This window comes from Scomber japonicus, chromosome 21, assembly GCF_027409825.1.
Source record: "Scomber japonicus isolate fScoJap1 chromosome 21, fScoJap1.pri, whole genome shotgun sequence".
In the NCBI taxonomy this organism is placed as follows: domain Eukaryota; kingdom Metazoa; phylum Chordata; class Actinopteri; order Scombriformes; family Scombridae; genus Scomber; species Scomber japonicus.
In genome coordinates this window covers 10,527,640-10,551,039 of record NC_070598.1, presented here as the reverse complement: position 1 = coordinate 10,551,039, position 23,400 = coordinate 10,527,640, and the positions used below count along the sequence as shown (strand labels likewise).

General features: G+C 39.0%; 1 protein-coding gene across 1 annotated transcript in view; it reads right to left on the bottom strand.

Annotated features, from left to right (window-relative positions):
- The window catches only part of ptprn2 (protein tyrosine phosphatase receptor type N2), a 120,108-nt gene that overhangs the window by 32,911 nt on the left and 63,797 nt on the right, over positions 1-23,400 (bottom strand). Inside the window, exon 11 of the mRNA XM_053342449.1 lies at positions 15,183-15,247. Within this exon, the coding sequence (XP_053198424.1) occupies positions 15,183-15,247 (65 nt within the window). The remainder of the gene's footprint in view (positions 1-15,182; positions 15,248-23,400) is intronic.

The window sequence follows — 23,400 nt, the reverse complement described above, 5'->3', positions numbered from 1 at the left end:
TTATTGTTAACACTGAAGATATATTACAAGATGTGTGTGAGAGAAACAGATCTGTGTTTTTAGTCTTTTTTAATGCTCTATTTCCATCTTTTACCATGTATAATAAAGCAAAGCTCCCATATAGGCAAAAGCAGTACTTTGAAGCCAGAGTATGGTTTGACACTATCTAGATTCACATTACAATGATGTACTTTTAGTATATTGTTAGTTGGTACACTGTAAATTCATTTTGCTGCCTGGCATAAAATAGCACTTATCCAGAGATAAAATATAAAAGGTGACACTCTGCTCTCCCATCTAAACTCCCTTTTAAACATCACTAAAGGTGTAAAAACTTGACAGTGAGCTGAGTATCTCAAATGCATAGAGTCTCAGTGTATGTGTTAGAGGGAGAGAAAGAAAAGCCATGTTTCCTAATGGATGATGTTCAAAGACACAAAGAAGTCCCATTTTTGGGTTTTACTTGAATTGTTGTGTCTCATGTCCATCACTTGCTTATGAACCATTCAAAGCCTGTGTGTGTGTCAGCCATGTCATTCTGATATTCTGGTATTTTCCCCAGATGAGCTTGTTCAAATAGGCCTCTTTCTTATGTGAACCCCAGCCCAGGCATTGCCCATGCCAAGTAGTTCAAAGCAATAAACATCAAGGTAAATGCTATGCCTGTCATCTTAACTATATTTAAAGCAGAGAGGCAACCCACACACATGCACAACAATGTGCACTTCAAAAAGAAACAGCGTTGCGGCATCATAGCCTGGAGTAGGAAATCACACCGTATCTGTAAAATGATAGAAAATGTAGTTGTAATCTATGAGGATGACAACAAAGCGAAACATATTTAGTGCTCATTTAAATCGCTTTACATGTACAGTGAGTGCTCCAGCTTTACTGATCATTTAGGATATATAAATTAAGCCAAAAAAAGAATAATAGTCTAATCTGGATGTAATGATGATAAGTGGGCAATATAGCCAAAGCCCCAATTCAGTTGCTTCCTTAAGTTTTTGTTGCTACACCTGTGAAGCTTTCAGTTTTACGCGTAACACGTATGCAAATTTACAAATCAAAAATGTTGGTTATCTTTGAAAAAATTGGAAACAATTTCAGAAAGAGGTAGATTAATGAAGCTTCTTCTAGCTAGCGACCGTAGATTTTGATAATTAGCTCCATTAGTGGGATGTTCAGCTAACTTTCTAATGTTTCCAGCTGACATGATAACCCATAAAAGGGGTCTTAAACTTGTACTTGTTTGCTACATATGCAATATCGTGCAAACAGACTGCTAAAGCTGCATGCTTCAGGCAAAAGGTCAGAATCCTCAGCAGTTGATGATCTATGTAGAAGACATATAAAGCATTAAAAGCTTAAAAAGATTTGCTTTCATGTTCTGGTTTTGGAAAGGCGGGCAAAAGACACTAGTCAAATCTTGTCCAAGTCTCCTAAGTATCTCCTGCCAATAACACTAAGCATTTACTGTTTATTTGAGCTGCTTTAAATTTAAGGTCTGATAGTCCCTTTTTTATACTGAAATGGTTAATTCAAGACAAGACCACAACCACATTTATGAAAGTTGCATTGATTTACTTCAACTTCTTTTCTTTGCTCAACGTGCAGCCTTAATTCCCAACTGGTTTTGGTTGACAGTAATGATCCTTTCTACCTGCAGCTGTGTTGACAATAGCAATATGTCTGACAAGGATAATGTTCACGTTTGCTAAAATGCCATCCAAAATTAATTAAACCAAGTTACCAAATGGCACTCATGCCTAAAAATTGAAGTGAAATCAACTCAATATCGCCGATGATGTTTGCACTGTTGCTCGAGACAGTGCAAATTACACTCAGATTTGCATTAATCACAATGACAAGAATTATTTTCCAGATGTAATTAGTTTCTGATGAGGGATATTACGATACTGTTGTTGAAAAGTCATTAGTCCCAAAATAAGATGGCCAGGTCCAGAATGTGATCCCAGTTTGCTAAAACACAACCCAATCTGAAAGGTAATTGAAGGTAACACTTCACTCTATTGTGTGAAAAGATAAAAGAAGAAGCGCCACTAAAAATCTCATCCGACACGTCCACAGTCACAAACAGCGAGGAAACACCAAGGTTTTAATTGTTTTGTTTGAATAGAATCCACACTACTTTTAGACTATTATGTTCTCAGCTGGCTTTTTTATCTTGGGGAGAGATAAAACTGCAATTAATTTTGAAAGGGGGGAAAACAGTGAGACAATACATCAAGTCACACATGAGTGGTGGCAGGCAGGGATATGTGGGCTGCCGCAGAATAACAGAGGTAGTCAAAGGTAGCATTCATAATTGAAACCCCAGTCACAAGAGACGTAGTGGGCTGGGAGACTCTGATATTGAGACTGACAGTAAAGGGACAAAGAGAAATGTTCAGAGGACAGCAGAGAGTGACTTCATGGGTTCAATACAATGTGTCCTCTCCACACCTGGGTCTACATGCCATCTGAAAGCCCGTTGAACATTGTATTTCTTTATGACTGCTTCAGCATAGCACAGCAGTGTTGAATTAAGATGTCCAAAGACTTAAAATCCCAGCACCCTCAGATTAAGGCGGAGATTAATTGTGCTGTTTTGGAGTACTAAAACTTTAGTACTACAAGTCAATGTAAGCTTCCATTAAAAAGTACAATTATGTACCCTAAGTAATAAGAACCAACTGTAAACAATGGACGTAACGAAACAACAATTAGGAGTTGCGACTGCTGCGAGAGGGAAATGATCCCTCACCAGTCTCCCACTGGCAATTGTGATTGATGGGGCGAAACCAGAAGCACTGCTGTTGGGAGTTGAATTAATGTTGGATGAGTGCTTTTCCCCAGCACCATCCAGGCAGTCGAGTTAGAGTACCACTTTAACTGAGTTTAGTTATAGCAGGATGAGACTACCAGAAGTACAACAATTAGTTGATTAAGCGCTCAATAGAACATAAATCCCAGACTATTTCAATAATTGATTAATAGTTTTGAGACATCTTTTTAGTAGTTTTTAGTCTTGTCCCAGCTCCTCAAATGTGATTATCTGCTTTCTTCAGTCCTCTATGATGGTACACTTAATATTTTTAGGTTATGGACTCCCCAGGTTGCATCTTGGGCCTTGGGAACTGGTGATTGACATGTTTAATCACTTTTGACATTTTATTAACCAAGCAAATACTCATCAGATTAATCAAGAATGATAATAATACTAATAATAATAATTAATAAAAATGAGTTACATGCAGCCCTAGGAACTACATGATATCAGCTTGACAGTGATCAGATCCAACAGATGTGGGGTGGGAGACTATGTTTGTTAATCTACACGGTCTTTTAAATGGCTGTTGAAACAAGGGTTTGCAAGTCATGATGAAAGCAGACACATCCCGAAAGCTCCTAAAAACAAAAAGCAAACCTAGAAACAAGCACCCTGAAGTGAAAAACCAATCACATGACAGTATTGGTCACTTGCAACTATCCAGCTTGTCCACATTTTAGCACTGAAAGCTTCTTTAAGGGCACATTTCTGCTATTTTTCTCCTGTGTGAACACAACAAATTCAATTTTGTTTGGAGTAGGCTACACAGCCTCAGAAATGTAAGTCTTATTTAAATTGCTCCCATGAGAATGACTCTAGATATTGGAAGATACTGATTCTTCCAGTTAAGACTAAATTAATACAATAAAAAATGTTCATAAGACTTGTTTAACTTTATTGGACAACCAGCGCCATGTGTCTCCAACCGTACCTGGGTGTTGCTGGACTCGCAGCATATTGAGGCCGCCTGCTTGAGCATATGCCCACATGATCAGCTATAGCTTGTGTAAGTGAAGATATAGATGTAGAACCACAGGAGGCAGTGTGTGGTAGGCTAAGGGTCATATCCCTGTAAATGCACACAGCCACAGCCTCATAAATTCTCATCAGTGTCTTCATTAAACATTTTCCCCTGTTATCACCATGACAACGCCGGCCCAGCGTGCGCCTGCGGGGAGAGGCGTGTGTGCCTGTGTAACCCCGGGGGTTACTTAGGGGGTAACTTGGCACAGGCATAGACACCCCATACCTCTCCTCCAGACTCACTCTTACTATAAGGATGGGAGGGGGGGGGGGTTGTGAAGTGGCAGGCGGCCAGGAACGCTAGATCTGTTCCATGGCGATCTCACTTGACAGGCACTGGCTGTGTCTGGACTGGAGGCAAGCGCTCTGATTTCTCTCTTTAATTACTGCTAATCGGAGGAGCCGCAGCCCATGCTAATGAAGCCACACCAGTCAGCTGGGGGAGAGTCAGGGGCCTCGCGCTGCAAAACAATCCACTGCACGAACACGAACTGACACTCTGCCTGCCCAGCGCCGCAGCCTCCCTGTGTGTCTCGTTGTCTGTCTGTCTCACAGCTCCAGCTTTATAACAGTGGTCTGCCCCCGAGCCAAACCAAGTAGCTCGTAGAGAGAAACCTCTGTGAATCCCTAATGAGACTGCTGCCACAGCTGTAGTACGATATCAGCCGTCCGTTTGCCGCTCACATCTCCAATTGCTTCACACCACAACCTCTGACAACAATACAAAGTATGGCTGATCAGAAATTCTGCAGGCAGAATTTATTATGATTTATGTCAAGATTTTGATGGCTCTGTAACATAATAATACATTGACGGCTCATTATTGTAAATGCATATAATCAATCTAGCCTATTTTCACCCACAAACATAATTACACTGTATGCCTTTTTGTGGAGCTGTGATGATGATGTCTTTTTTTCTCCTTCTTCAAAGTGAATAATGTAATGAATTGTGACTGACATGTGATTGCATGTGTTCATAGACACGGCTTGCCACGATCTTTTTGCCTTTTGTTGTCTTCAACAATCGAATGTAATTCCATCTATTAGTTCTTGATGTTGATGAAACTATAAAAAAACATGTATTCTTCCCCCTCAGTATTACACAGATTGGTTGATTTATATACAGTATGTTCTAGATAAAATGAATCTGGATGAGACAAATCAAGGTGATACAATTATACTGTATCATAACTGATTGAAATTACTGTTGTGTATGATTTTAACCAGCATACATCCAACTGCACTCTGCTTTTCCTGTCTGTATGTTGCAGGCTTGGTGCACTCGTATCAGCTTTCTTTTCATGAGCAGATAATCCCATTTTTTACAGGTATCCACCTGCGCCGCATCGGGTGTTGGCTGCATCTGTGCATTTGCCGCTAACATGACGGGCATGTCTGTGAATGTAAATAGGCATGATGGCAACCATGTACACACAGACATGACTGTAATGTTTAAAATGAGAATCCCATTACAGCAGGGTTACAGCACACTCTCAGTGTCTGAGCTTTGCCAAAACTTTTTACCTTCTCATGTATGTCACATTTGCAATGATTGCATCATATATTAGGATCAAATTAAACATATATTACAGCAAACACATTAAAGAAATGTCTTCAGTTCATGGCTAAAGGGGGTAATTAGTCTTAGTTATTGAATGCTGTCAGACTAATGGTTATTAGTTAAATTAAGATCAAATTTCTGCATGTTTACTAAATGGTTTTTATTTAAATTAATATAAACTTTGACATATACTTATTTAAACACCTGTTTTGAGAAAGATATAATCTGAGGACATTTGGTAGATGAGCCTAAACTGACATAACAGGCATAACACAATATATTTGCCATTTAAAACGTAAATTGAATGTATTAAGATTGCAAACGCTGCCAAGCCATCACTATATAATATTTCAAGCAACACAACCACAGATGTAGTGAAGCCACTTAGCAGCAGAGTGGTCTAATTTCATTTCATGCTTTATCACCACAGATGGACGATATTCACACAACCTCCCAAGTCAAGGTCATCATATAAAAAAACATAACAGCTCATCAAGCAATTTAGTTAACCTTGCAATGCAGAAAAGTAACTAGCAGTTACAGCAGGATTCACAATTACAGTCAATTAAAGTCAATAAAAGATATGACAGTTTATTACATTTAATTTACTGAGAGCAAAGTGCTGTCTGTATTGTATGCTCACTGAACAATAATCTACTGTTTCGAATCAGCCACAAATTCTAAATGTGGTGTTTGCTAAAAAGGTGTTCAGTTATGACTAATTTAAACATCAAGATGAAAGTGACTATATTCTTAGATATGTAATTAAATATCAAACCCATGCTGATAATTGATTAGTACTTAGCAGTCTGTTCCATAGTACTTACGATTACATGCTGTTTTACTACCTTTGCCTTATTACTGCAATAAAATGATCATGGAAGTATTCAGAAACAATAATTTTGGGTGTACATTCACTGTCAGCACTTCTTAAATGAACTTCAAAGGATAAATGCTTTTCTGACTACTAAACTACACGAAAAGCAAAGCTGAATTCAGTCAAACAAATGCAACTGCCCTAATTTTGTTGGGATGTCAAAAAGAGTACCATGGGCCACTGGTTAGCCTGCAGCAAGGGCTTTTCCTGCTGCTGTCGGTGGTAAAGTGCCAGATATGCTAGGCAAGTAGCTGCATGATAAATGGCAGAAGGTGAGAGCTCCGTGGCCGGGGCTGGGAGCACCCTGCCCCTGCATCCCGCTGCCAGTCCCTTGGCATGCAGCTTGTCAGGCCAAATGGCAGCCGTATCCCCCTTCAACGCTGACATTTAAAACCTCTGCCATGCTATCCAGCTGTAACCCACTGCTGCCACTGCCAGACACCAGTCAACAAATTACCATAAACAGCCAGCGATTTTGTTCAAACATGCATGGCAATGCATCGTTTATAAAGAAAGTGCAGGACATACAGTACCTTTTCATTAAAGGGGACATATGCTTTTTGTTATTGTTATACTGTTATGATGTCAGATGTCTATGTTAAACTTAGACAATATTCCAAAACATGAGGTGAATGTATGTAAAATGTTCCGTGCAAGTCAAAAGCCAGACCTTCAGTCTGCTCTGAACGCTTCATTTACAGTGTTAGCTCTACTTCCTTCTCATGATGAAGCCAGATTGTTCACACATGCCCACAAATAGCATCTGATCTGTAGCCTTTGCTGCTAAGATTGTTCCATGGCTTGTTCACATTGTGCACTCAACCTCCAACAAGTATAGCTGTATCTGAGAAGTTTCCATTTCAAATGGAGAGTGAGAAAAATCAATGAAATCTGATTACTATTGTTCGTTTACATTGTAGGCTCATTGGGAGGGGGCGCTTAAAGAGACAAGCTAAAACAGCCTGTTTCAGATAGAGGCTGAACTGAGCAGATTAATTGAGAATTGTTTAAAAGGCCAGTATGACTTAAATAACACGTTTTTTGAACTATTAAGCATTCAAAGATATTCAAGCAGAGCCCTGGAATATAGACCTAGAAATGTGCGTAATAGGTGTCCTTTAACATGTATTCATTTGGTAGATGCTTCTGTACAAAGCGACGTACAAATGAGGCACAGTCCAAGCAGTGATAGATCAAAGAGAAACCTTTGAATTACACAACTGTCAGTTCCATCTTCCACTTGACACAAATGCCACAAGGTTGCAGGTGCATAAAGTAACACATAAGTGATTACCAAATTGCATTTTGTGAGACAGAGAGATGGATAGAGAAGGAAGTAGAGATAGAGGGGGAAAGAGCATACGAAGGTGAAGTATGTCCTTAAGTGATTTTTCAAGACAGAGAAAGATTTTACTGACTGAACTGTGTCAGTGTGAGTTAACTCGTTCGACCACCGAGGGACCACACAAGAGAAAATGTTGAATTGAGATTTCTGGGCTTGTCATTGTTGATTTTCAGATTGTAGTGAACAAGAAACCTTATCAACCTAAATGAGAGAGTGGTAAAAAGTGATGTAAAATGGAGTAATATGAGATGTTGACATCTGGTTGAAGATCAGATGTACCACAGCATTTTGGACCGTACCTGCAGATCTAAGTTACTTTGAATTGTCAGCAAAGAACGTGGAAGTAAACAAAAACACAAGAACAAAATCTCAGCCATCAGTTGTTTGTCTGCAACACGCCTGCAGTACCAAATGATTGATTGTAGCATTATTGTATTATGACACCATAAGTTGTAACAGAATAATTAAGATAGCAGGTCCCACCCCCAAATACAAGTCCATATCTGATATATTTTCACTTATTCCATATGCTTCGATCTACCCTGAGTATTTGTGGGAAATGCAGGAAATCACTAACTGAAGAAGAAAATACATGTTTAAAAGCTCTGAACATCACAGATTAATGATTTAAAACAATGTAAGAGTTTTCATCAGTGGGTTTTTGCTTTAATTTGATCTAAACCTTCATCCTACCTCCAAGGCCACCTTGGCCATGATGGATTTTTTTCCCAGGAAGAGATGAGTACACCCAAAGAAAAAAATCGCTTATTTAATACCTTACAAAAGGCAGAAGAAATGCCCTTCAACGAATTGAGTAAAAATACCACTGTCAACTATACACAGTTACCATACCTATCTTTAACAAAGGCAGCAGAACATAAAAGAAGCAAAAGGTAGGAGAGTAAACACTTTACAATCTGGCACTCATTAAAAACAGACAAGTCCACCCTTACCCGGGGGAGAGCACACGTCATGATATAGAGAGAGGCAAATACCAAACTGCATGGCATGGTATCAAAGGCATTTCTGCAGTCCAAAGGTCAGGTGATGGTAAAAGGTTGCTGAGAAACGGAACTGCTGGACGGTCTTTCATCAGTGGGAGGCAGCTGGAGTCTCCAAAGAGGCAGTGTTACTCGGGGCTGCAGGCACAGTGGGGCTGCTCCAATATGACATTTCACATCCAGATCTGCCACAGTAATGGCATTTTAGCCACTTTTAAAACAGCCAGATTGGCCTTCCTGCACTGTTGAAATTTTATAGGTGGCAATTTTTTTATTGTTTGGGTTTATTACAGTGTCTGAAGGAGATTGGATAGGTTTTCAATGTGGAGAAGGTAATTGAGGGCCAATGTGGAATTGATTGGCTGATACAAAATACACACATAGTATAAATAAAAAACACATGCACATACTGTTGTAAACAATATAAGGATGGGTAGAATATGCTACACCCTCCAGTGCTTCCAAGCCACTCTCATTTCCACTGAGGAGCTACATTCAACAACACTCTCACGCTTAAATGACAATAAGCAATCTAGAAATTAACATAAAAATGTATTTTTCTCATCTTCCAATTCTTAAAAAAACATAGCTTGAAAAATCAACATGGGGAAATATGTTTTGAAGTAAAGCATATACCCATGCCGTTACAAGATCAATTTGCACAACTGTTATCACAGTTATTAATTTATTTCTGTCTGTTCTCTCTAGTAGGAAACGGTCAATGTGGTTTTCCTTTGAAGTCCCCACTGAAATTATTTGTCCTATTCGCTCGGAGGAATTGCATCCGCTGATGGTTGCACATGGTATTTGTTATTAGGTGGTATATGCTACAATATTCAGGCTTTGTTAGATTAAAGGAAAGCAAAATGCACTGATATTGCCTGATAATCATACGCATAATATAAAAAATGTGGAAATAAATATTCATGTGAAAAACAAAATGAAAAACAAACTTAATGTGTTGTTGAGTCCCATTGAGCTCATTGAGGATGAAGCACACATTTAGTTTTTGTTGCTCAAGTTTCAGTTGTATTTCATCCTAACATACAAATGGCGGATGATGGTAAGATGAAGGGATATTAAATCCAACACACATTACATTTAAATGTTTTTCTTTTTTTCAAACACAAGCATCAACAAACAAAACTAACAAACAAATAAAAATAAAAGGTAGTACAGTTATGTCTCTATCACTTGAGAGACATGCCATCGCAATTTCACAAGGTCTTTATTTAGGATATAGCATACGCAAACTCAATTAACTTTTCAGAAAAAACACATTAATACTCTTACTGTACAGCTGTTTTTGGCTGATAACTTGAAATCAGTGCAAAACAAGTAAGCCTACTGTGAACATGAAATTGTATATTTAATAATGCAAATTGTAAAATACATACTAATAAATTCAAACCTAATGTGCACTCGTATTTTTCTGAGAAAGCCTATCACAACATCTTCAAATAGATGTGCTTCTGCATTAATTATGACACAGGATATTGGAAAGAAAGCCTTCAAATCCATTGTGAGGGGTCATCATTACATGTGACCTTTCTCCGAGATGAGTTATGCCTCTGTGCCTCTGCACTTACTTCTTTGATTAGAAGTATAACATGAGCTTTCGACCGTCATAAGATGTTGGCATTCTCCAACAGCTTCTCAAAACTTGATGCATGACAAGATTATTAACTAATGTTTATTTCACCTGCATCCACTTCAGTTATGTAGCTACAGGAATCAACTGGGATATTTGTGATATGTGTGGCCGTTTTTGCTGCAGCAACTTTGGGAAGAAAACAAGCTCCCACACATAGAGTCACACGTTATGAGCATTCAAAAAGCAAGAAAAATACACACTTAACCCTTATTAATATAAATGATGTGTGAAGGACAGTCAAACATTCGCACTTTACACATTTACTTTACATTTATGCATGGATAGACACAGACAACACACTCATGCATAGTGCAGAAACTCCCTGCCAGCCATATATGATTTACATTTAGTGGTTGAATTATCAGTTGACATGCAGCTCAGGGAATTCTGTGCTTAATGAGTGCCTCTTCACATAAGCAGTTTGCTAGAGATATCTCGAACATGAGGCCGCTGTCAAAATGTCAATGAATCTCAATTTAACAACCAACTTAATCACAAAGGGACCATCTCATAAAGTAAAATATCAGCATGAAGAAAACAGAAAACTGGGAAAACATTACTCATTTACACACATTTACATCTTAAAATGTTTTATGAGTCATTAAGCATTAATACTAACTATTCAAAGCTGTTTCTATCAGTAGGTGTATTCAAAACTAGTTTGGTGAGGAAAATGTTGATATAGAGCCTGTGCTACATAAGGCAATATTTTCTCAGCTTCAGTGAAGGTGGAGTTTTGTCGTCTCAGCTGTCAGAACTCTTGTATACTTTCTATTTTTTAAATATTTAATTTCTAATCTAGAGGAAATGTTCTGCATACTCATATCAGTGTGAATCGTTGCTGCTTTTGGTCATTAAGACTTTAATCAGGGCAATATTGGCAGAGAAATATGTAACCTCAGAAAATAATTTTGAGATTAAATATCACCTCGCAAGTATTAAGTAATATTTAAAGGTCATTAAGAAGCGGATAACTCAAAATTGCAGTGCACTGGAGGCTACTATTTCCAAGCTTTAAATATACAATATTTCTCTCCTCAGGCTCCATGAGGATTGTCAGAGGTTTTTATAATATTCTGTGTGTATTCTGTCAGTTCTAACCACAGCAAGCACTTCCAAAAAACATCTGACCGACAAGCCCCTCCCTTTCAAAAATATCTTTTTGAGCCTGCTTTTATTCCCTTGTTCCTCCTCTCCATGCTCCCCACTGGTACCACTGTACCAGCTATGCTCTGCCTATGGCTGCCAGCGAAAGCAACCCTTTCGCCTAGTGCCTCGTTGCTAGTCTCCAGCATGGAGGGTGACTCACCGACCCCCTCCTATTTTCCACACTTTAAGTGTCTGATTATAGCATGGATATATGTAATCTGTGTATGGTCTCAATGCACTATGAATACAGACAGAGAGGAACAGTGAGTGGGGCCAGTGACTGCTAAATCTGCAAAGAGGCCACGTCAACCATGAATTTCTTTCCACACACCCCCCTCCCCCCACACCCCCACCCCACAGTTTTTCACACATTTACAGGACTTATAAATTGCTGTGAGAAGACCTCCATTTGCCTTTTGGGAGTGCAATTCCCACTTGGGACTCAGCTGTTAATAACAAAGATGCCCAGAAAAAAACACTGTTTATGCCCCACATATACATACACTACTTAAGAAAAAACAAAGTAGTCATTTTTTTCCCTCTTAGGAAGCTGACTTCCTGGTGATCTATAATGGAGTAGATATTGCTCAGCCTATTGATTGATGTCTCCTTCCCCCCACTTTGACATTTGCTTATCCTCGCCTGCATCTACTGCTATTGACGTTTGCTCTATCTGGACATCTTCCTAAGCTGTTTTGTCATTTGTCACCTCTTAAATAAAAATGGAGAAAAGGGGGGAGTTGTTAGTGATAAGACTTAATGATACCAACCACAGTGATGTTTTTATTCATGCTTGGGGAAAGTATTCTGTCTGCACTGAGGCATAGTACCTACGGTGCTTTGCTTAATTTTTCACTTTATACCTCTTATGGATCCACTGAACAATTTACCCAGCATATTTCTATTTTTGCCACTAATAAGCAGGGTAAAGACGACCCATTCCACAACCTCCAGCATGTAGTCACTCATAACTGTGGTCAATTTACTGCAAATTTACTGAAAGCAGGCTTTTGGTTTAACACCTTTTAAACTAATGTATTTGGAGAGTCCACTCCACAGGCTCTCCTGTCAAAAGCTTCTATTTTCCCCAACTTACCCTCAACTCTCCACTTCTTGGATATAAACTGGTGAGATCAACACATCTACATTAGAGCTGTTGCTAATAAATGTGCTCGGAGAGTTTTCAGGGCTTATACTTCGCCAACTCTCTCTTTGTAGTAAAGTAAACGCTGTGCTTCCTTAACATGCATTTCTACAAGCAGTCTGGCGCAGACTTTCTCCCCATGAGGTGGAAGACAGATTCTTCCTTTCCTCCCTCCCTCTTTCCATCCATCCCTCCCTCACCCTGGCTCCTGCAGAGAGGCTATTATTGCAGCTAATTATCTACAAATAGGCCCAATATGACAAACACAGCCCTGTACCAGTGCTGGCTAAGCGCAGGAATCAGTCTGAGTGGGAATAAAAGAATGAAAAGGAGGCAAGGAGAGGCAGACAAAGAACAGGACAAAAGTCACTGTGAAGAGAAAAGGGGAAAAACGTGAATCAGAGATAATTAAGAAGAACGTGATGAAGACGTGTGGAGTAAGATGAGAGAAAATGTGGTGTTAAAAAAGATATAAGTGAGAGGCAGATGGGCGAAGAAAGGCAGTGACACCAAGACGGTGACAGCACAGACAGCAACACAGGAAAACGATCTTGTCTATACAGTGTATGACGGTTGTTGCCATTGGCAACTGTCCTACGATGCACAGGCCACATCCATTTAGCTCCCAGCATGCCTCATGATCAGGGCAGCTCAGGGGTCTAAGGCTGTCTGTCTCATTTCCATAGAGAAACTCATTTACCAGGCAAGTATGGAGGGCTATGACGCATCAATGGGTGCTTGATTAGATCCTTACCTCTGATACATATGAATATTTATCAGTGTTGAATGAATACACATTTACTCTCCTTCCATCTAGATCATCCTGAGTGTCCTCCTGTTCTCCTCTTAATTTTTTCCAATGAATATGTCACAAGAGCACCAGTGCTCCCCTACAAAGTGACAGCACTCAAGATAATCTGCTTATTGCTGCTCAGCGGCGATGATCAACACTTGCTTTAAGTTTTGCAAAATGCACCAGGCTTTTGTCTTGTTGTGTTTTATTTGCCATGGTGACAAGAGCTATTAGAGACCTAAAGAAAAATGAATAAAGGGGGAAGGTAATCAAAGCAAAACACTTAAAAAGAATCGTGTGAGGATGTTTGGTTTTTACTCTGATAAGGATATTTTTTGACAGACAGTCAAAATAATTGTGTATGTGTACTTGCTCTCTTTAACTCTTTTTCTCTTTTATAGGCACACAAACATACACGCATAAAGAGTCTGTCACTACAAAATGGTTACTTTACTGAATATGCATTTGCTGACTTGCCTGAAACCGGACTTGTATCATAATTTTTTTTTTAAATATTTTTTTATTGATATTGTACTTCACTGTAAATCTGAGACCAAAATTATCACATGCTCCTCTGTAACTATAGCTCCTGTAAAGTTTCCAAAACCCACCTGAGATTCTGTCCTTTCTTCAGTTTGTGGATTTGAGCGACTGAACAGACAGAGCCACAGTGATGCTAAGAGCTATCTATAAATCATCTCAAAAACTTCTATTGGTATTATTTTTCATTCAACTCTTGAACTTACAGCTAGATCTGTCTCTGTGACATCAAAGCTCACCTGAGAGTCTGTGTGTCTCTGTGCTGCTTAGACTGCTACTGACAGAATATTCAGGATGAAATGGTCCCTGACAGTCATAAACAAATCAGTTGGACAAGCTATGGCTAATTTAGCTTGTAAATAATGTTTATGTCTTAATGATACATATTAAACAATAACTCTGCTCTTGATCCAGTCATTGGAAAGGGGAGAGATGGCATTAAACACTCATTTTTCTCACTATGTCAAACAGTTAATGTTTGTATTGATGACAGAACCTTGTCATTATATAAGCTAAGCTGTTACTGACTGCTACTTAAAAAAGTTCTTCTGTAAAATGTACCAGATATCTCAAATTGATTTGTGAAGAATTTTCTCCAACAGTAGGCTATGTGAAGTTGTTTAAATAAACAGCATGTCTGAGCAAAAATTCTGAATTAGCTAACAACACCTAATGCCTGCAAATTCAGAATTTAAAATGATCTTAGTTATGTCCAGTGAAGTCTTTTTTAATAAATTCTGCAACTTTTGAAATAACTATAAATACTAACCACTTCAGATTCTTCACCTCACCAACTCTACTATTGATGCTGCTAGGCAACCATGTGTACAGCTTGAAGGGTTGCTACATCATCAGGACAAGTGTCCCCCATATCGTTCTCTTTCACTCTTTATCATTATAACACACATTTTTGCAGAAAACACACAAACTTGGCATTGTGGCATTATTTGAGATCAATAAAATTACTTGTAGGGACAGCAACACCTTGTTATTGGTAGGGACATACTCAAATCTACGCCCATGGATATGTGTTTTGGAATTCATTGCTGCTAAAGATTAGTGTTTGGCTGCCCAACTGAAGCTGCAGGTGTGATACGGATGCCAAGTTGAACTCACTCAGTTATTCTTGTCCCATAAGCCCAAACACAGATGACGCACACAATCACAAGCATGCCCACTCTCACTCTCGTTTTTCCTTTTTTCTTTTTTTTCTTCAGACACACAGCAGAATAACGGGTATTTTTGGTGAGTATAACTTACATCACTAACTCCAGCCTCCACTATCTTCAGGCCTGACTCCTTCTCCAGCTGCTGCTTCTGTTGGACTGCATGGGGAGACAAAAGCAGAGGAGGTGTTGAGTATGAGCAGTGGTTGACAAAGTAGCAGGTTTTTCAGTTCCTGAGGCAGAACAAGTGGTCACTGAAACTGAGAATGATGCAATGGATGTAACGGCATGAGTCAGATATCAAACTGGTCATAGAGAATGACCGGCGCCCACACAGACAGATACACACACACACACACACACACACACACACACACACACACACAAAATCAAGAAGAGAAGCAAAACAATCTTCACGGTCAGACAGCAGCTTGCTAGTTGACAGGAGTCTGTCATGACACTTGGAAGAAAAGTATGCTGTCTGGAAGGCACAGCAGTGCTTTGAGCTCAACGCTAACATGCTTGCAATGACAGTGCTAATATGCTGATATTTAAGCTGTCTATACTTTACACAAGGGTCAACACTAGTCCCTTTGCAGATACTCACATCAAAATATACAAGTTTTGACTTATAGCTCAGTGTTGGATTTTAGCTGACAGATGTATCCTACATGATAATGTCGTGCGGTAATTATACATTTTCTTTTCTTTTTTCTTTTGTAACATCAAGTGACAGTGGGAAGAACCATCTTGTTTCATGGTCTAATAAGAGACTTGTATCTGGATTTATGTTTCATTTAATGTGATAGAGGGTATGGGTATAGGGGGTTTGTTAGATGTGTGTGACTGAAAAAGAAAAGATAACTGAATAGTTTCACCACCAGCAATCTGTACCAGCAGCAGAAACCTGTAGGAGACAGCAAAAGCAGTCCATGTTGACTAGTTACAGTTCTTGTGGTGGCCATGTAGTATTTCTAGATGGTCCACTCAAGAAAAATCTAATGGTCAGTCATTTATGCAAATGCCCCAAAATAACATATATTCTAGTGACATAAGTCCTCCAGTAGTCAAAGTAATTATGACTGCTTCAAAGGAGGAAATCAAGTGACATTAATAGTTAGTGATTAAGTCTCTATAAGGATAAGTACGGAGACAACAAGACATCTGATTCTAATAAAGGGGATCTCTGCTTGTTTCCCATTTTCAACCACAAGTAAACATTGGGTTTTAAAAATCATGACTAAACCTAGTCAAGCTGTTTTTGTGCCAAAACCTTACAAAACATTATTATTAACACTGTCACATCACAAAACATTTTTCAGTAGTGGTTTATATGGCACAAAGAAGAGGCGCCAGATCAGAAAAAGCTTCTGTGTTGTTCCGAATTAGATGGACCAATGACATATTTTGTCCATTAAATAGGGAAGACTTGTTGGATGTTTCCTTATAAGCCATAGCCCCCATGTGTAGTTACATTTTAAAGGAGGTCATGGCGCCTATGCATTTGTGGTATACCTTACTGCAAGTATTCTATAACTGCTTAATATATACGTTTAGGTGAAGATTTAGCAAATATGATTTTCACCATGATCATGACTGTATATTAGCATGTTTATAGCAATCCATTTAATAGTTGTTGAGAGACTAGAGGAGACGTCAGGAGATGATCAGGCTTCATTGTCTGGGTACCTTGATTGTTTGTTTGAAATTTCACTGCAATCCATTAAATACTACTCACTAAATATTTCAGTCTGGAACAAAGAGGCTGACTGACAGATTGGCATTGCCAAACCTAGAACATGCAAAAAAAGGTTTACCAATAAAAATTCATTGATGCCCTCCTCCACGTTGAGTCAGACCTACAGAAGATTACCAGAAAGCAGATGAAGTGCTTGTAGATTCAGAGCACACAATAACTTGAGTTCCTGCCTTTGTTCTTGCAGTAATTAATACACCACCCGAGTTTGATCCTCAGATCTATTGATCTAATCAAATATGGCATGCTATTTCCAAAGCTTTGTTCACGATAGATATTCTTATGCAAATCATACCAAAGTGAGGCAATGTTAAATATCCATCGTCCAAGATCACACATTTTGCCGACTCTTTTCCACCTCCTGTGCTTAATGCTCCTTTCTCACTTTGATGGAAACATTTATATTGAAAACAAAATCAAAGGGGCCTTAATAGATTATGCCAAATTATAAAGTGAAAGGAAAAAATGGAGCATAATTTTAATTGGGTTTGTTAGCATGTGAATGTGATTGGTAATGGGGAAAAGGAAAAAAAATGAGAGTTAAAGAGAGAAAGAGAAAGAGAGCAGGTCCTTTAAATCCCATTTCCCTAGATGAAGGTTATGCAAATGACCCTGAAGAGCTGAACCCCACCTCACACAATTCGGCAAGGGCCTGTTTAATTAGTGTTTTAATCTATCCCAATGATTCCACTCAGTCCACAATGTATGCAGCATTCCATCTAATTAAGCACGGTACTTTTAGGATAATCATCCATCTCCCTTTCTCTTCCTCTCTCCCCTTTTCTCTTTCTGGTTATTAAGGAAACATTGATCATCCTATCATCCCATCAACATGGCAGCAAAAAGGGACATCTTATATTTTAGGTGTCAGCCAGGGGTCTCTAAAGGATGGCTAAAAGGAGGATAAAAGAGGCTGTGAGAGAGCAGGAAAGGTCAAATACAGTATACATTTTAAAGTCTGTTGTACAGCTAAATTAGTATGGCACATAAGAGAAGTGGAGAGAAAAAGATCTGCCATTAGTGAGAGGAGAAAAGTCTTCAAATGGCATGTCGCCAAGATGAAACTCATTTTCATTTCATGTTACCACCCCTGTATTTAGTCACAGACATATTGGCTCTCCATAGATAGCTACAGTACCTGCTTGGTCCTGGTGCTATTTAGGAGGGGGGTAATGAGCAAGGTAATTGGACCCAGCTGGGCAAGGGCGTAGGTGGTGGGGGGAGCGAAGCTGCTAAAAGGTCACACGACGTTTTGGCCCTAATGAGGACCCCTCTGGGGTGGCACCACATCATGAGTCAAACTACGAAAGATTAGCCTGAAATCAACACACACACATTCGCGTTATGGTGACTTCTGCTCGGGGTTTGACTGACAAGCTGACATTAACCGTCTTATAGCGAAACCAAAGAAGCCTGAAGGTCAGTATTTACTTGTGAATCAAAGCTGAGGACTCTCCAATCAACCTGAGCGAGAGGACAGTCACCCAACAGCCACTTTAAATGTAAATACAATGTACTTGCAGAGCTCATTAGTTGGCAATGTGATGGATCTGGGCTTCAGTGAGAATCCTGCCAATGGATTGCTTATACTGTTACTGACTGTACAGATAATAGCCTACAGCATCTCTTTTTGGTCACCCCTTATATTAACCTCCCACTGGAGCTCACTCTCCTTCTCTTTTTCCCAAAGACACACACACACACACACACACACACACACACACACACACACACACACAAACACACAGATTTTATAAGCTTCAAATTAGCCACCAAATACTCCTGACAGACTGTGAAACAGAGATGTCAGGTCTCATTTCAAAGGAGCTCCTCCAGCCATTTTAATAGGCATTGTCTGAATCTATCAAGTCTGATCTCTAATATCGAGAACTGATCCCTGCTGCTCATTTGATCTTTTCAGTTTCCGAGTCATACTGAGCCAAATCATCTGATGTTCTGCAGTCAAAAAAAGCACAGTAAAAGCCAAAGTTTTTCCATTTGTGTTTAATCGTGCTCCTTTTTCAATTGTTTTCAATTGAAATAACATACATGAGCAACAGTTTTATTGGAGAATATAAAAGTGAAAATAGCCTGAAGGACATGGGACCATTCAATCCATATTTAATGGATGTGCATGTGTGAATGAAGGTGTTAATATGGACAACAGCATCAGTTGGACCTGGAAGGTGTTTTATTAAAAAACAAATAAATAATAGAATATATTATATACTAATATTATCAAAAAACAATATGCTTTCTGTCCCAGATGAGTAGATTGATACCACTCTCATGTATGTTAAGAAGCTACACAAAACAGCTGATTAGTTTAGCTTCGCATAAAGACCAGAAATAGTGGGAAGAAGAAATAATCTGACCGATACAATAACCTAACATAAACCTTTCATTCATTTACTTTGTTTTGAACAAACAAAATATGGTGTGTTCGTTAGTAAGCTTTGTTTTTGGACAGAGTCAGCCTAGCTGCTTCCACCTACTTTCAGTCTTTATGCTAAGCTAAGCTAATGGGCTGTTGGATTTAGCTTTATATTCTCCTTACAGGCATTCCTCTCATCTATCACATTTGATTTTCAAAGTTGGCCTCGTCCCACTATTGCTGCTCAAAAACAGTTAAACCCACCACATAACATTGCGACCTACACTGTTGAATATGAAAAGTTTATATAGAATATTTGTGTATGTTTGTTAAGGGGGAGGACAAAACTTTTCAATATAATGCACTCCAGTACAACAAAACCCGCTAAGACTTTAATAATAAACAAGTACAATTATCTCCTGACAACATCAATAAAAATTGAAAATATATGAGCTTTGTAAAAGTAGAATTTATGGCAGAGCTTTTCCTAATAAATTGCTTCTTGAGTTTAGACTGTATACTTGTGTTATCATCTTGATTACACCGACTAGACTATAATAAACCATAATCACCCCGTCTCTGTTCAGCCAGGTAAACAAAAAAGAACTGAAGACTCATCAAAGACTTGTTGAAGAAGACGAAAAGGCCATTTCAATCATCAGTCTGAGGAATGATTCTTTGACATGCACACTAATGAGTAAAAAAATACCATAAAAACCATCAAAAACACACATTTAAGCTTGATTTTATGTGACCTTTAAATTCCTCTGTAGCATATGTGCTCACTGCAAATTATCTAGTGGCAAAATATAATTTGATTAAAATGTTGCTTTTTCTCCACCATATGCTGCAAACTGAGGCAATTGTGCACTGCTCATCATGGATTCTAACAGCGATTCAGAAATGATTATCATGAAGTCATCAGAGCTTAAAGTCATGAATATATATATTCATTTTTCTGATATACGACACAGGGTTGTTATTGTTAGAGGCAATATAAATTCAGTATTGGGAGACAAATCGCCTACTGTAGGCTGTAAGTATTTTGTATTTCAACATGGCACAGCAGCCAGTGCTGTCGTATGATCGTAATGTTGCCTCTTCGGCCAAATGGGGGTATATAGTTGACAAAATGCATATTTCACCACCCTCTGATTGATCTGTTAATATTGAATAACATCCCCATCCATTCCATCTATCTCTCTCCCCCCTCCCTCCCCAGATCCTCAGGTCGTCTATTCACCACTTCCATCTTTCCATCCGTCACTCCAACCAAACAAAATGAAAGTGTTTATTGCGGAGGAGGGCTGACGCTCACGCCTCTCCACAGCCGTTAGGCTTATCAGCAGGCAATCGCTCCGATATTAAAGCTGCCATTCCGCCCATCACTTTCCCCTTGCACATATGATGGCTGTCTCTACCTATCAGAGTGGAGAGAGGAGGAGGGAGGGAGGAAGGGAAGGGAAGGAAGGGGGAGGAAAGAGAGGGAGATGCACCTGATCCCCCTGACAGATAAGATGCACAGCAACTCATTTTTCAGTCAAAATCCTAGGCGGGAAACAAAAACAATATTATTCCTTCATAGCTGTGTGTATAAGGAACCACAGCGCTGACTTCCGAGCATCGTGACACTGCAGCAGCATATTCATTACATGTATGATATATAACATGGATGTGACCCCTTTAGATCTGACTTCTGCAGGCTGATACTTATCAAAATGTAAATCAGTTTACAGATATTGTTGTCATTTTTATAAGGCTTATTTGTTCATGCTCAGTATAGCTTCTGGGAAATTCAATGGAGAAAGGACATTCTACAGGAGACGCAAATGTAAAATGACTTTCACATAAGCTCAAACAAACATCTTGTAAATAAATTAATGTATTCTACTGTTTGAGCTCACGCACATGCACACACATCGTTCCCGAGACAATCCAGACCTCCTCTCTCCTCTGTCTCTTCATGTTCCTGCGTATCAATTGTTATTCTGCTCATTTGCTTATATAAATCAAAGGACCCGCACCTCTGAGAAAACCTACAAATGAAACGGAGGGGCAAGGTGGAGCTGAGCCACAGGAGAATCAAACAGTGTAAAGGTGAAAACAAGATGCTTTAACATACTCCTTCACCACCGATGACACCTCTTTGACGTGACATCATTTTTTACTAATATGGGATCAAGACACTATCAATATCATGTCCAAACTGAATACTAAATCAAACATTGCAGATCCCGCAGGTAAAAAACAGAAAGAAATAACAACTAACAATTGCAACTAAGGATTATTTTAATTACAGACTAATCAGTTAATTATTTCCTAATATAACTGATTACTTAATTAGTGGTTAAATCTACAAATTGCCAAAAAATGATTTAAAAATTGGCCATCAAAATTATTAAAACAGCTTGCTTTGTCTGACCAACAGTCCAAAACCCCAAATTATTCCATTTAGAGATTAAACGATACATTGATTAATAAAAAAATCAGCAACTATTTTGGTAATGTTTATTTGTTATGTAATATGTGAAGCTAATTTTTATAAGAATATTTGTCATTTGTTTCTAGTCTTCTATGATAATCAACTCAATTATATAAAACAGAAATGCAACAAACCACCACATTAAGAAGCTGGAACTAGCAAATGTTTGCCATTTTTCATTGATAAATTAATTTTAAAAGATGAGTCATTCAGCAAATTTTGGTTCATTTTTCTATGATTGTTCATAATTTCTGCACTGATTAATATATATTACAGTGGCTCTTTATTCATGAACTCTTTAATACTGCTTGGTTATAATACTGATTATCTAGAAATCTAATATGATTAGACATAATTGAACTTAATCCCTGAAAACTAAATAGGGGGTTACAATAAACCAACCTTATCAACCGAATAGAAAACAAGCCCTGTTCTCTCTCTCAGTATACCCAACATGACGATACCCATGACATCATTATGCTCTAATGTCCAATCAGCAGTGCCAATCATACACCACCATGTCTGTCACATGGCTGGACCATGCTGTTAACAGCAGGGGTCTTGGCTGGCTCACTGTTTATTCACCCTGATCGATCGTTTCCTGTGGATAAGCCAACAGTGCTCCCCAACAAACCAACTGCTGTTATTCAGCCTAAATCAACGCTCACACTCACCTCTGCTTCAAAATGTCTCTTTTAAGATTTTTTTTTTGGTGTGACTATTTTCTGTCTGACACATTACAGACGGTGTTAAAAACAACAAAGTAGAGGAAGCAGATAGGAGATGAAGTCTATTGCCTGGTTTCATCTCCTGTAATGGCTGTAGTCATGCAATCAGCATGCGCCTTGTGTCCGAACCTGTGCGTGCAGAACCTGTCACGGCCTGAGGTATCAAACACATTACAGACCCCTTCCTTTTTCAAACAGAGCCTACATGACGCTTTTATAATTGCATCCTCCCCTTATTAGATGGCCTTTTCAAACATGGCTGAATAATACACCTGGATGACTTCTTGCCTGTGCCACACATGTGCAGATGCAAAAGTGCGCACACACACAAACACTGATTCAGACACACACACACACATACACACACACACACACACACACACACACACAATATCTGTTTCTTTCCCGCCTGGTTGATTAATAGATTGTGGCTGCTCTGACACTCTGTGTAGAATAGGCATTTTGCCTTTGATAGGTGCTGACACCAATTCTTCACGGACTGCAGGAGATTGGGGGAACAGAAGCAGCAACGGCAAATGACTTGGATGGCAGGCACCTCCAGATGTGGGAGAAACCCCACGGATGTCACTCTGCATTCTCACCGGGACACGTTTACATGGTTTACGCTCCCTTTTCAGAGATGACAATCTGCAGATGTGTGACATATGCGACGTGAATAACATCTGACAATCACTCAAAACGAATGGACAGGTTTGCGGATTTCAGTGAGTGATGATGTAAACAATGCACATCTCAAATGATCATGCTCGTCAGGAGTCCAGCATGATGCAGGGCCATGCTGCTGCATCTTTGGGTGACCTTTTCCAATAACACAAGCTGACAGCCTTGTTGTCAGTAGAACATTACGGTGCAGACTCCATGTTTCTGAGATAAAAAAAACCATTTACAGCCGTCTTCAGGGAAACTTCAACAAGTCTTCATGCATCCAGATCTGAAGTCAGTATCATGAAA